Here is a 14,386-nt window from a genome sequence, read left to right as displayed (position 1 = left end):
TAAAGTTGGTGCCTCAATTTATTCAACTGTAAAACAAAAACGGCAGTCCCTTCCTCAAGGTTCTGTGGTGAGGAGGAGAGGAAGGAATGATGCAAAGCCTGGAACTGTGCTTGGAGATAGCTAGAGCTCAGGAGACACATTCAACAGATACTTAGTGAGGGCCCACTATGTGCCAGTGGGAAAATTCTAGAAGCTGGGCATAGAGCAGTGAGCAGACACCAGAGATCCCTGCTCTTATGGAGCCGATATTCTGGGGGGGGAGAACAACTGATAAACAAGTAAGCATATTAAAATACAGTCAAGTTCTGCAGAGAAACGATAAAGCAGGGGAGGGGCTAGCAGAGGGGAGCGAAGGGAGGCTGCTTTATATAGGGCGGGCAAGGAAGGCCTCACCAGGAAGATGACATCTGAGCAGAAACTCAAAGGGAGGGAGCTGAGGGAGCCATATAGATACATAGGATGAGGGTATCTGAGCTGGGGACACAGCGAGTGCAAAGGCCCTGAGGCAGGGATGAAGATGATGAAAGAGATAGCAGGTGCCAGATCAGGCAGGGCCCTGCTTTAACTCTAAGAAAGGAATTCTTAGAGGGCTTGGAAGAGGAGCAACATGGCCTGCCATCTGCTTTGGGGAGATCATTCTGGCTACATTCCTAAGAATTGGCTGTAGTGGAGAAGGGGAAGCAGGGAGACTAGAGATAAGGCCACTGCAGTATCCAGACAAGAGACGAGGATGCTGGACCAGGGTAGGCCCAGAGGACGAGTACATGCATTCTGGACTCCCTTCCGGGTGGAGCCAAGAGGATTTGCTGTTGGACGGGACATTGAGAGGGGGCATCAGTGAGGTCTGATTAACAGGTAGGATGAAGATGCTGTGAACAGATGAGCAAGATTGGAAAGGGGCAAGTCTGGGGGTAGAAAATTCAGAAGATTGATTTTGGGTGTGCTGAGCTTGAAACGGAGAACTGAGCGGGCAGTAGGGAGGTATACCTCGAGTGAAGAAGAATCTGGAGTTCAGGGTTAAGGTCCAGGAGGGAGATGTGCATTTGGGAGTTGGCAGTGTAGGGGTGACTGGAGACAGTGGGGGCTTGGGTGGATGGAGGCCAGGCCCGGGGCCTCTCCAGCTGTGGGGGTCAGGAAGATGGGGGGGGGAGTGCACACAGGAGGCCGAGGAGGAGAGGCCAGGGGTCTGGGAGGGGAGCCAGGAGGGAGGCCACCCAGAGACCAGGTGCAGAAAGAGGCAGAACGGTATAACTAAGATTCCTGGTGTCTGATCGGAGTGAAGTCAGGAGGAATAATAGAGGGGTCAGGGAAGCTTCCAGCATCCAGGGCCTTAAAGGGCCACCCGCTGGGCTGAGATCCAAGGTCCAGGACAGGGAAGGGCTGGCTCTAAGGGGACCGGGTGGGCAGAGAGAGGAGTTCATGAAGGTCTGCCCACCAGGCCCATGGCAGTCTGGGCTCCCCTCTCAGCTCTGAGCCTTTGGGCAACAGGCAACCCTAAAAAAATATTTCTTAATCATAAAAAATGAAGAGAAAGATCGTCTATGATCTCCCATCCTTCAGCTCTGCCTTCTTCTGCGGCAGCTCCAACCCCAGATGGGCTTCCGAGCTGTGGCAACAAAGGTCCCCTTGGCTCCTGGCTGTTGGGCAGTCCCTGCGGAGGAGGGCCTCTCCTTCCCTGGGATTCCTGCAGAAATCCCAAGTGTGGTGCTCACTGGCCCAGCCGTGGTCACACGTCCCCTCTGAGGGCATCGCTCCCAGTGGCCCAGCCCAGGTCCCATGGCCACAGCTGAGGTCTAGGGAGGTGGGTCAGCCTCAGATGACCAAAGTGAAGTAGAGGTAGTTCTTTGAAGGAAAGTGGGGCTGTTACCCACAGGCAAGGGGGGAATGCCGGGCAGGCAGGGCTGCAGGTGTCCCCACTGGGACTGACTGATGAGGTGGCCACAAAGTGGCACTCGGGAGTCTCTGGGAGCTGCGCTCCGCACACTTTGAGCGCCCCCTGGAGGCCAGCTACCGCCATTCACAGAAAAAGTAGAGCCCAGGACAGGTGCTCCTGGGTGAATGGACTTTGGCTGCAGGGGTAAGGGATGAGGCCAGATGGACATGTCCTCTTGGGGAAACTGAGGCAAGACCCTATAGGAGACTCAGCTTCCAGGATAGTGAATTCAAGATCTCTTGTAGCAGTGTGACCACACGCACCCATGCACATTCACACGTCTGTGCAGTGGGCAGAAGGCAGCCTTCGCCGCCTCCCTAACTTGCCACAGCTTCTTCCTGAAAGCAGAGATCACTGAGCAGCCTCCTGTTCCCCACCTACTTCGTAATCAATCAGCAGGGGCCCCCACCAGACTGTCTGGGCGAGATAAAATGGCCTTTGCACTGAGTTAACCCAAGGCTGAATTATTTATCACCTACCCTCCCCTGGCTATTTAAGTGATGGACAGCAAGTGACCTTGCCTGTGTCTGCTGGACCTGAGTTCCCCCTTGCTCTCGAACAGAGTGGGGGAGGGTGCATTTGGGAGTTGGCAGTGTAGGGGTGACTGGAGACAGTGGGGGCTTGAGCCCCTAGTCTGTGCCCGGTGTGTGGAAGTTGCTTGTATCTGGTCTTAGGCCCCTTGTGGACACCCCAGGAGTGAGCATGTTATCCCCTTTTTACCGAGAGGGAGGGTTTTTTTGTTTTGTTTTTAAGATTTATTTATTCAGGGGCGCCTGGGTGGCTCAGTGGGTTAAGCCACTGCCTTCGGCTCAGGTCATGATCACAGGGTCCTGGGATCGAGTCCCGCATCGGGCTCTCTGCTCAGCAGGGAGCCTGCTTCCTCCTCTCTCTCTGCCTGCCTCTCTGCCTACTTGTGATCTCTGTCTTTCAAATAAATAAATAAAATCTTAAAAAAAAAAAAAGATTTATTTATTTATTTATTTTAGAGAGAGATGAGAGGGGAGGTACAGAGAGAGAGTGAGAGAGAGGTTTTTTAAAGATTTTATTTATTTATTTGACAGACAGAGATCACAAATAGGCAGAGAGGCAGGCAGAGAGAGAGGGGGAAGCAGGCTCCCCGCTAAGCAGAGAGCCTGATGCAGGGCTCGATCCCAGGACCCTGCAATCCTGACCTGAGCTGAAGGCAAAGGCTTAACCCACTGAGCCACCCAGCAGCCTGGGAGACAGTCTTAAGCAGACACTGAGTGAAGAGCTCGACGTGGGACTCGATCTAATGACCCTGGGGTCATGACCTGAGCCAAAATCAAGAGTTGGATGCTTAGCCAACTGCACCACCCAGGCGCCCCTCAAGGAGGTTCTGAGACCCAGAGAGGGAAGAGACTCACCCAGAATCACAGAAAGGGGGGAGTTGGGATTTGAACCCAGCTCTGGCTGGTCCAGCCCAGAGTTCTGCCAGCCCACCTCCCAGGCTGCTGTGGGACATAGACATTTATTTAACAGATGCCATTGAGTCCCCTACTACGTGCTGGGCCACAAGCAGAGACTAGGGAGTGCGTAGTTTTCCCGTCCATGGAAAAGGGTGGAAATGGTCCCTGCTTGAAGGGAGGACTGAGTGAGGAAACGTGGTACCTCCTTGTTATGGAATTCACAGCTAAAGAAGAAAAGCAGAGTTTGTGTCCCCATTGTCGATGCTCTGGCGCTCTTATTTGCTACCTTGCTCTGAATGTTTTCTTCTGTGATGGAGATCACCCAGTTTAAAATCCACATTTTTTTTAAGATTTTTATTTATTTATTTGACAGGTAGAGATCACAAGTAGGTGGAGAGGCAGGCAGAGACAGAGAGGAGGAAGCAGGCTCCCCGCTGAGCAGAGAGCCCAATGGGGGGCTCGATCCCAGGACTCTGGGATCATAACCCGAGCAAAGGCAGAGAGGCAGGCAGAGAGAGAGGGGGAAGCAGGCTCCCCGCTAAGCAGAGAGCCCACTTTTAACCCACTGAACCCACTTTTAACCCAGCTTTAACCCACTGAGCCACCCAGGTTCCCCTAAAATCCACATTTTTTTTTTAAGATTTTATTTATTTATTTGACAGAAAGAGATCACAAGTAGGCAGAGAGAGGAGGAAGCAGGCTCCCCACTGAGCAGAGAGCCCGATGCGGGACTCAATCCCAGGACCCTGAGATCATGACCTGAGCTGAAGGCAGCGGCTTAACCCACTGAGCCACCCAGGCGCCCCAAATCCACATTTTTAATGTTACTTAATATGGCCTCATGGGCCTTCCTCCCGGTCATTGCAGATCACTATAAAAACACTCATTTTTATTTTGCTTAAAAGTACCGTATCCAGGGGCACCTGGGCGACTCAGGTAGTAAAGTGTCGTCCGGCTCTTGATTCCAGCTCAGGTCATGATCTCAGGATCGTGAGACTGAGCGCCATGGCGGTTCCGTGCTCAGCGGGGAGTCTGCTTGAGATTCTCTCTGGCCCTCTGCCCCTCCCTCCTCTCTTTCTCTAAAAATAAATAATTTTTTTTTTTTTTTTGGTTTAAAAAAGTACTGCATCCATTCAAAAAAAATCAAACAGTTTAAAAAGACAGATGCGGTGGAAATCAGTACCTGCCCCCCATCCTTCCCGCTTCTGTCCCAGAGGCTCCTTGAAGAGCTGGTCTGTGCTTCTTCATATGATCCCTCATGAAACGTACCCACAAGTGGGAGCACGGGGAAGCCGCCGTCCCCATCACGCTTCCGTGCGCCTCAGCTACGGTCCCATCCGTACACACACCGATGCAAAGCCAGCTGCCCTTTAACGACGTCCTGTATCAGCATCGGGAGGACCGATCATCCTCTATCTCATCCATCTATGGATAGACATCGAGATCGCTTCCACTCTTTTGTTGTTACGTCAGCACTGTGATCAGTATCCTCGTGCAAATGTCCTTTTGTCTGCGTGCGATTATGCGTGTAATAGAGCCACCGGGGAAACATGGTGTGTAATGACTGTTAACGTTATCGAGATGGGATGGTGGACAAACTCGTCCCCCCACAACCGAGGTGAACTGCTGTTCCACCCATGCCTGGAGCTCGTTTCAGGGAACCCCACACACATCGTAGCCACAAGCTAAATACCTGAATATTAAAACATTCGGCTAAGGCTGAAGTCTTGGAGCAAGAAATTTTATCCATTTTCCTGATTATTAAACTATTGGGAATTTTTATGTTCAAGAAATGACGGGCTCTCGCGGTCCCCTTGATGGCGGCTTCCTTGCTTCATACGCAACACTCAGATATTTGAAAGTAGATGTCCGGATGTCACGTCACTTGGCTGTTGTGTACCAGCCAGTCACAAAAACCCAGTGGCGTACACCACTGAGCACTTACTTAGCTCCGGTGTCTGTGGGTCGGCTGGGAGTCAGCTGCTCTCCACTAGGCTCAGCTGGACTGCCGGCGCTGCCCCGTGAGTCCCGCGTCCTCCGTGCGGGACCAGCAAGCCAGCCGGGCAGGTGGAAACACACAAGGTTTCTCAAGACCTAGACTTCCTGTGGTGCTGTCAGTTCTGCTTCATTCTTTTGGCCAAAGCGAGTCACTGATTCATGGTGACTGGGAGGAAGTGCCAAGTCCTGCGAGGGGCGTGCATACAGGGAAGGGCAGAGTATTGTGGCTGAGGATGCCGTTATCCTCAGATGTTAACCACAATCTTCGGGGATACGCCTGGTTCCTACTTCTGACACTGCTTCACCGATTAGCTATGAAGATTACCTGTGTGAGCTCAGATCAATGAGTTTGCTCAAGGTCAAGGATGCCAGGAATAGCCCTGAGGTCGACATTGGGCTACACCAAAGCCCCAGAGCATATTTGGGCCACGGCCTGAGCCAAAGATAAACATGAGTCATGCCTAGATGTTTGGCAGGCGTGGGAACCTCCATGCCTTGGCCTGGGCTGTGTTTGTGGCACAGACCAGTCAGCTCTCACTCCACGCTGGTGTTGGGGGTGTAATGGGCTCCTTCTCATTGCAGGGGAATATGGGTCCTGCTGCCTTCTGGCTTCTGCTCTTCCTCCTCAAGAATCCCGAGGCCCTGGCGGCTGTTCGTGGAGAGCTCGAGCAGCTCCTCTCCAGAGCAGAGCAGCCCATTTCGCAGATGACTACCCTCCCCCAGAAGGTTTTGGACAGCATGCCTGTGCTTGGTGAGAGAAGCAAACCCTCCAAATTAGCCCCAAAGACTCGGTCATTGTGGGCATGCTAAGCCCTTCCCAGCACGGACTCCCACTGTCCGGAGTCCACTGGCGTCCTCTGACCTAGGGTCCCCCTAGACCTCCTATCTTCTTACACCTGGCATCTCTGTGCTCCTCTCTCAGCTGCCCGGGACTCGTGGACCCAGTCAGTCTGTGGTTGCTATTGGCCGAAAACCTCACTTAAACTGGCTGAAGCAGAGGAAGGACTTTTTTTGAGGGCGTTAACTAGAAAGTTCAGAAGATAGCTAGCTTCAGGCACAGGTGGATCCAGGTGCTTTAACAGAGCTCAGTACTCCCTCTTAGCCCTGCTCTGCCAGGTTGGCTCCAGTCTCGGGCCTGCAGAGGGTGGGAGGGTACACTTCTCTGCAACAATGGTACCCAAAGTCCCAAGAATTTGTCTTTGAATTATATGTCCACCTGAACCAAGTCCAACCCAATTTTTTAAAAATTTGGGTTGCTTGGATTGGCCAATTACACACAGCCCTTGGAATTGGGAATAAAGTCAATAGCCCAACCTCTGAGACCTGGAGAGGGCATGGTCCCCAGAAGAAAACCAGGGAACTATGTCCAGATGGGGACTGTAAGCTGGGCAGACAGAAACAACCAATATCGATGGCCTTGCTCTCCCCTAGTCTGCTCTGGTATCTCCCTGGCTCCCCTGGTCCCTCACAGATTCTCCTAGAGTCAGACCCAAACCCTCACATCCCTCTGAAGACCACAGTAATCATATCTCATAACTTGACCTTTTGTGGCCTCACTGTGTGATGGTGGGCAAGTTACACACCCTCTCTGAGCCTGCCCCCACCTTCCTCTGTAAAATGAGGGCCAAGGGTGGCATGTGAGTGTGTGAGGGGACAGCTGCTGACCCTTCCTGGTACTTGCCTGTGCAGATAGTGTGCTGAGTGAGAGCCTCAGGCTCACCGCCGCGCCCTTCATCACCCGGGAGGTTGTGGTGGACCTGGCCCTGCCCATGGCAGATGGGCGGGAATTCAGCCTGCGACGTGGAGACCGCCTCCTCCTCTTTCCCTTCCTGAGCCCCCAGAAAGACCCGGAAATCTACACAGACCCAGAGGTAAATTACATACTCGAGACCGCGGGGGGGAAATCAGTGGCTTTGGGACCAGTCAGATCTGAGTGGCAGCCCACTTCTGCTCTTTGCTGTGTGACCATGCCCAGATTACGTCACCTCTCTGTGTCTCTGTTTTCTCATCTGTGAAATGGACCTCATAATAGCACCTGCCTCACAGGGTTGTCAGGACAATTAAATGAGAACATGTAAGAAAGGCCTTCCCAGTACCTGGCACACGTAGAGTGCTCTGTAAGCGCTAGCTGAGCAATTTTCCTTTGTTTGGAACGTTATAGTGTCCGCTTCTCAACACTTTTCTCTCTCCCTGGACTTTGAGATGGGTCAAATTTTCATAATTTCTAACAGATTTGGGTGCTTACTGTGTGCCGGGCCCTGTGCTGTGTCTCCGTCCACCAACTCACCCTCCCATCCCCCACCCACCTATTCAGGCATCCACTCACCCATCTGTCCATCTGTCCACCCCCCCCGCCCATCCATCAACTGGCCCGTCCGTCTCTCTGTCCACTGATCCCTTTCCTCCACCCTCCTTTCATTCACGACCTCCTCCGTGCCAAGTCCTGTGCTCAGATACAATCTCCCCTCACCATTCTACAATGTCACCAAAGGAAATTGCCATCCTCTTTTTTAAAAATAAATTTTTAAAATAACCTCTGTGCCCCTACACGAGGCTTGAACTCGTGACCCTGAGATCAAGAGCTGCCTGCTCCCCTGACAGAGCCCGCCTGGCGCCTCTAAAAATCATTTTAATCTTTAAATTTTAAACTGCCTAAGCCATATATGCTTATGAAGTAGAAATATACAGGCACGTATGTTTAACAGTAAAAATTTTCCTTTATTCGTTTTACTTTCCAGTTCCGCAGAGTTCCCTAACAACGGTTTGGAGTGCAGCCTTTAAGTTATTTTTATGTCTTTGCAGACATACACACACACACACTCACGCACATAGGAACAGATAGGTGTGTGGACAGGATCACACAACACGCGCTCTTCCGAAACTTCAGCAACTGGTCTAAAAATTTCTGTGCGCACACACAGACCAAGCTCAGCCTCCTAAACGGCTACCGTAATTACTTTAACCAGTCCACTATCGATTGACTTTTACCATGTTTTCAGTCTACTCCTCTTATAAACAACACTTTGAGGAACATCCTGACACAGTTTTCTTCGGGGACACATGCTGTGGGGGCGGAGTCAGAAAATGGACCTCCTTCCTCTTTCAGGTATTTAAATATAACCGATTCCTGAGCTCTGATGGGTCAGAGAAGAAAGACTTTTACAAGGACGGGAAGCGGCTGAAAAATTACAGCATGCCGTGGGGAGCTGGGCACAACCAGTGCCTAGGGAAGGCTTACGCCATTAACAGCATCAAACAGTGAGTGTGGGGGCGGGGAGGGGGAGCGGGCCTGATGGGGGAGGTTCCTGCCCCAGCTCACTGGCCCACGCCCTCCTCTTTTGAGATCGTGGCTTCTCAGCCAGGAAAATGGGCAGAGGCTCCAGAGGGCCTGTGAGCCATCTCCTGCCCACAGATCTGTTTATTTGTGTGCTCGAAATGCCTGCTAACCTTGAAGAATCAGAAGATCTCACATAAAAAGCCAGATTTCTGGTCTCTTTTGAAATAATCAGATCTGGCAGTGAGCTCTTCCCTCCGAACGTGGTGTCCGAATACTAAACACGGGACGTTCTGTGCAGCTGACCGCTGCCGTCTGTCTGCAGCTGCCCTGCACGTTCAGACCCCCTCGGCAGAAACTGGCCAAACGGCATTGTTCCCTCTTGGTTATTTTAATGCCTGTGGACCCGAGTGCCTTATAAATTCTCTTCCCTGGATCCCAAGAGCCTTGGCCCCTAGGCCACAAACAGATCAGGCCAGGGTTAGGACATCTGCCCTGTCCTGTGCCGCCCCCTGTGTGGCCGTAAGCTGGGTAACCTGATGTGTCTGGGTCCTCAACTGTCCAGCTGGGGCTACTGATCATACTATACCCCAGGGGTGTCAGAACAAAGGAATTGGGTCTTGCGAAGTACTTAACCCACTGCCTGGCTCCTTGTAGGTATCTAATAAGGACTAGTTATTACTGTAATTACCAATATGCCGGCATTGTGCCAAGAGAATGGGCACGTTACATTAACCTATTGGTCTCCGTTTTCTCAGCAGTGAAATGGAGCTCCTAGTATAGCCCGTTCTGCCATGATGCTGCAGGTTACATCCCTAAAATTCATGGCCATGTGAAACCACACAATAAAATCCACAAGCATTTGTGGGGGAAATGAGGCTGGGACCCGACAGACAAAAAAACCTCCTAAGTGCCATGTGCAAGTTAAGAACCCAGAGGGGAGTTTCAGGGCTGAGAAATACGTAAGTGCTGCCATAAGTTTGACCTTGAAAACCACTGGAAGCTTGGTGGAAGCGGGTGGTGGGCGGGTTGCAGCTGTGCCGTGAAGCGTGCATGGAGGGTCCCCTGAAATCCGACACCCAGTGTCAGTGGGGGCGCACCAGCCGCCCCAGGAGCCGAGCTCTCTGAGGGAGTTCAGGTGTGTGCGTGCGTGGGTACGCGGATGCCCGCTCAGTGGGTCCAGCTGGGTGTGGCTTTGCATTGTCCACCGTGCTTCTCGCACACGAAACACATGAGCAAATAGGAAATTTGCCTGAAGCCTCCTTGGGGCCCCAGTACATCCATCACGTGAAACAGACCCACGTGTTCAAAAGTGTTGTAACAGAACTGACTGCAGGTCCTAGTTCATAAAGTTTTTGGACAGATAAAAAGAGACCTGGGATGCTAAATGCTTAGCCCAGCGCCTGGCACCTAGCATTTCAACAAATCAGTCAATTTGTTATTTGCTCTCCCCTCACTGTCGTGCAACACTGCTCAGTAGGGGTTCGTCCAATACTGACTCCGGAGGTCAGATCACCTGCATCTGTGACGGTGCCCCTGGGTGAGGGGAGGTGCCGGGATCCCCATCCAGCTGCGGGTACAGAACTCCCCACCCTGTCTAAACTCACTCTCCAGCATCCTATAGCTTCAGAGCTGGGACAGATCCATCCCACCTCTTTAACTTCCTTTGACCAGGTGGGGAAACTGAGGCCCAGAGTGGGAAGGAAACTTGATGAGGGTCAAGAGGCAGAGCCACGTTTGCCTAGCTCTGCTGTCGAGAGCGTGGACTTCGCTCTACCGTCAGAGCAGACAGTAAGGGTTCCAGGAGCTGGGTGGGGCTCCGGGGATGAGGAGGACTCTGGTCTGCAGGAGTCCGGAAGGGTCACTTAGTCGGGAGGACTCATCGGGTGATGCTGCTATAACAAACGACCCCCAGACCCCTGTGGCCTGCGACAAGGGGTTTAGTTCCCGCTCACTAAGTGGATTATGGGTGTGAGAGCCCCTGCCCTCCACACAGATTCAGGGACCAAGCTCTCTCCATCTCCCCACTCCACCGCCCCAACTCAAGGTACATGAAGCCATCAGGCAGAGAGCACACCAGGAGTCTTGTGCTCACCACGCTGTCTTTGGTGTGGAGTCAACCCTTGTCACTTCTGCTCCCAGCCCCGGGGGCAGAACTGGTGGGTAGGTCTCCTAGCCACAGGGTCAGGTGGACGGAGAGGGGCTCGTGCACTCCAGCTGGGCAGGAACCACATGGCCTCAGACTCAGGAGGAAACCATTGCCTTCCTGCCCTATTCCAGAGATGCCCCCCTCGTCTCCCAATCCTGCACACCTTCAACACCATCTCTCTGCAGATTCGTGTTCCTCGTGCTGGTGCACTTTGACCTGGAGCTGATCAACCCCAACGTGGAGATCCCTGAATTTGATCTCAGCAGGTACGGCTTCGGGCTGATGCAGCCGGAACATGACGTGCCTGTCCGCTACCGCATCCGGCCGTGAGCTCCAGGAGCAGACGGGGCTCCGCACATATGCCTCCACCCAGCCTGCCCCCCATCACCCAACTTCCTGTGTCTACGTTCGCCCTGGGTGCAGGAGCTTTGACCACCCAACGGGGCCAGCACTTTCCTGATTTTTCCCTAGAAGGCTGTGTCCGGGGAGGGGAATGAAGGCATGCTGAGAGGAGGGGGTTGGAAAAGGACACCAAAAGCTCTATGAATTGTCTGCAGCTATGACTGAGTTCCACATGAGGCTCTGCTCCCAGCTCACCTTGCGCCCCCCCCCCCCCCGCCATTGTAGGATAGCCACAGAAGCTGGGGCAGGCAGGGCAGAAGTGGAAGTTCTGCCGTGTCCCAGCTCCCCGATAGGGCCAAGTCCTTGACAGTGCTGTGGTCCAGGCCTTAGCCAGTCAAAGCAGATCCTGACTTTAAAAGGGCCCATCAGGGCCTTACGGTGTATCTATTGAAATAAGCTGTGTCCCCAAATTCTTATTAAACTAGCCAACACCAGAGGAGTCCCTTAGAATATGCCTTCCCTAGGCGCCCCACTCACTAGACACATCCCTCATCTCCAATCACAGTGACGCTTGAGAAAAGTCAGGAAGGTTTTCCCAAAGGTCAAGGTACAGATCATGAGCCCCCTGCAAAGGCCGGGCTCTGAGGAGTAGAGTTCTCTGTTCTAGACATAAAGCCTCCAGATCAGATGGGAGAGCTTTCCCAGGGTCGAGACTCAAGTAAGGAATAAGGAAGACTGTCCCAACAGGGTGGTCCTGATGGAAGGAACCAGCCAGGGCTCCTGGGAATGGTTAAGCAAAAAAAAAAAAAAAAAAAAAAAAAGAGGTGTTGGTTTTCTACGTTCTAGCTTGGGAGCTCCAGGCGCGGCGTATGGTCCATTGGCAGATCTGTTTTATCTGGCCTACGCTTATGAAAAAAATACATGAGTTGTTACCATGTCATCTGGGGGGAGAGTTCATTTAAAATGCCCAGCTTCTCTTGAAAACTTGGAAGAGCGGGCTGCGCTGGCCCCATATTCCCAAGGGCAGCTGTTAGCCGGGCTGCGCAACAGCCCACACCCTTACCCAGGCCATGGGCATTCTGGCTCACGAGGGTTTCCACGTGGTGGAAATTTTTTTCTGCTCCATTCACAGTCTCTCGTGGCCCTTGAAGGCATTCCTGTTTGAGAGCCCTGTTCTGATTCTTAGAAGTGATATTGGAGGAGGTGGTAGGAATCCACTCCTTGGTCCTCAGGCCAGTGACCCTCCCTATCCTGGCTGCGCCACCCTTTGAGCAGACAGATTAAGGATGAAAACTTGCCTTTGCCTCGGCTTTAGAGAAAAACAGGTCAAAGAGAAAAACTGCCTGGAAACATTTATTCTGATGTTAAATATTATAATGAACGTTAGGTCCTGTTTACAGAGGACTCTCTATAGGCCCGTGACAGGCACAGTAGATGCAGTATTTCTCCTTCTTGCAGCATCTCTGTGAAGAGAGGACGATTAGACCTTCTTGAGAGACGAGGAAATGGGCTCAGAGAAGTGATGTGACTTGGTAGGATTTGGCAGAATTATTGTCCCAGCAGCACGCGGTAGATGGGCAGCTCTGCGTTCCTTGGGCTCAAGGCGGGTGGTGGAGGGCCAGTTCCGATTCGCACCGGAGAGCTGACAGAGCCAGAGGCACCCCTGGCTGGCAGTGTCTCCCGAGACACAGACATGCATATGCACGCGTAGCTCGGCCCCTGTAGCTCTAGCTGGAGTGAGGAGAGGACGGGAGATCTCAGAACGGTCCAGGGGCCAGTCTCTGCTCGGAGCCCCGCCAGGGCTTGGGGGCTTCCCTGGCCCTCAGCCTCCAGGCACCTCCAGGATTCCCAGACAGACGCTGTGATTGGCAGGAGGCAGGATATCCCCAGGGAAACCCATCTTCACGCCTGGGTGACCCCCACTGCCGCCTGCTTCTTAACTCTGCAGGAAATCAGGGTTGGCAGCCTTCCGTGGGAGGACAGAGCCGGTTTCCATGGCAACCGTAGCTGCCGCCTCCTGGCTTGGAAGGGAAGGAAAAGGCTGGCAGAAATAGATGCAGGAAGGTCTCTTGGTGCGGGGCTGTACCCTGGTGCGCTGGGGGAAAGCCCTTATGACTGCCCCCACCGCCAAGTCCCGGCTGCCCTATCACGGGGACTAGGTTCTCACCCACATTCCCAAAAAGGCCAATTCCTTTTAAAGGTGGTGCCTCCTTGGAGCCACAGACATTAGGAAGAGATGGTTCTCCCACCAGGCGGCCCCAGCTGGTACCAGAGATACTGAAGCAGAGCTTGGGAGCCGATGCTTTAAGCCCTGCCTTGTTTTAATCCTTTTTCCTTTTTTCTTCCCTCCACCCACCCTTCTTTTCAAGAAAAAAAAACATCAATATAAGATAATAGAGTAAAGAGGGGAGGATGCATGTGTTAGCTCCTTGCTGCAGGTTAGTTAGGAAGGTACCGGGACATCATTGTATTTCTTCAGACTTCGCTTTAGAACCACAAAGGTGCAGGAGGCAAGTCAGAAATGCTCTTAGGCGGACCCGATGAAGCGTTTCCTTCCCATTGGCATTATTTTGTCTGTATTCTATTTCGTATTGTTGTTTACCAGATAGTTTCCTTTAAAACAGACTCATTGTTTCAACTTTAAATTTGCTTAAAAGGGGGGACTTTCTTCCACCGCAGCCAGTAAAGGACAACATGTATCACTCGCTGCCAAAAATAGAAAGTGGCTGTGAAAAATACATTTGCGGGGGCGGGAGGGGAGGAGGCGGTGGGGAACGGTGGAAGGGCCTCTGGGCCCCTGTCGCCGAGGCTCAGAGCCTGAACCCTGGCTCTTCTCCGTTGTAAAATGAGACAAGCAAGCGTTGCCGGGCGTGTTCCAGCGAGGTGGGCACCACCCCGGACCTTCTCCCTGACCATCCCTGGCTGGAAGAGGAGGAAGCGAGCTCCGCCCCTTCTCCAGCAGCAGCCGGCTGGCCCCGCCCACAGCGAGCTGGGAACGGCCCACCTGCCCACCTGCCCATTCTCGGGATGGAGAAACAGGCTCCGGGAGTTCAAGTGTCTTGCCAAAGTCCTTGATCTTGGTGTGTGTGGTGTGTGAGTGTGTGCGCGCGCCGTGCAGTGTTTTGGGGTGGGGATAGCAGTCATGATTATGCCTTGCTGTTTTAATAAAGAATTCTATTTTCATATAATCTCGATGAACGGAAAAATGCTGAGATGTATTAAACCATCCTTGTTTATGGAACTGCCTCTGAGTGTGATTCAGG

General features: G+C 52.7%; 1 protein-coding gene across 2 annotated transcripts in view; it reads left to right on the top strand.

Moving 5' to 3' along the window:
- Positions 1 to 14,364, top strand: part of PTGIS (prostaglandin I2 synthase) — a 41,027-nt gene extending 26,663 nt beyond the window's left edge. For both annotated transcript variants that reach the window (XM_059407209.1, XM_059407208.1), the window contains exons 7-10: positions 5,941 to 6,109; positions 7,048 to 7,229; positions 8,465 to 8,616; positions 10,967 to 14,364. In XM_059407209.1, coding sequence (XP_059263192.1) covers positions 5,941 to 6,109; positions 7,048 to 7,229; positions 8,465 to 8,616; positions 10,967 to 11,111 — 648 coding nt within the window. In that variant the 3' untranslated portion in view covers positions 11,112 to 14,364. The remainder of the gene's footprint in view (positions 1 to 5,940; positions 6,110 to 7,047; positions 7,230 to 8,464; positions 8,617 to 10,966) is intronic.
- Positions 14,365 to 14,386: the final 22 nt, after the last annotated feature.

Source organism: Mustela nigripes, chromosome 7, assembly GCF_022355385.1.
Source record: "Mustela nigripes isolate SB6536 chromosome 7, MUSNIG.SB6536, whole genome shotgun sequence".
Lineage (NCBI taxonomy): Eukaryota > Metazoa > Chordata > Mammalia > Carnivora > Mustelidae > Mustela > Mustela nigripes.
This window is presented reverse-complemented; position numbering and strand designations above follow the sequence as displayed.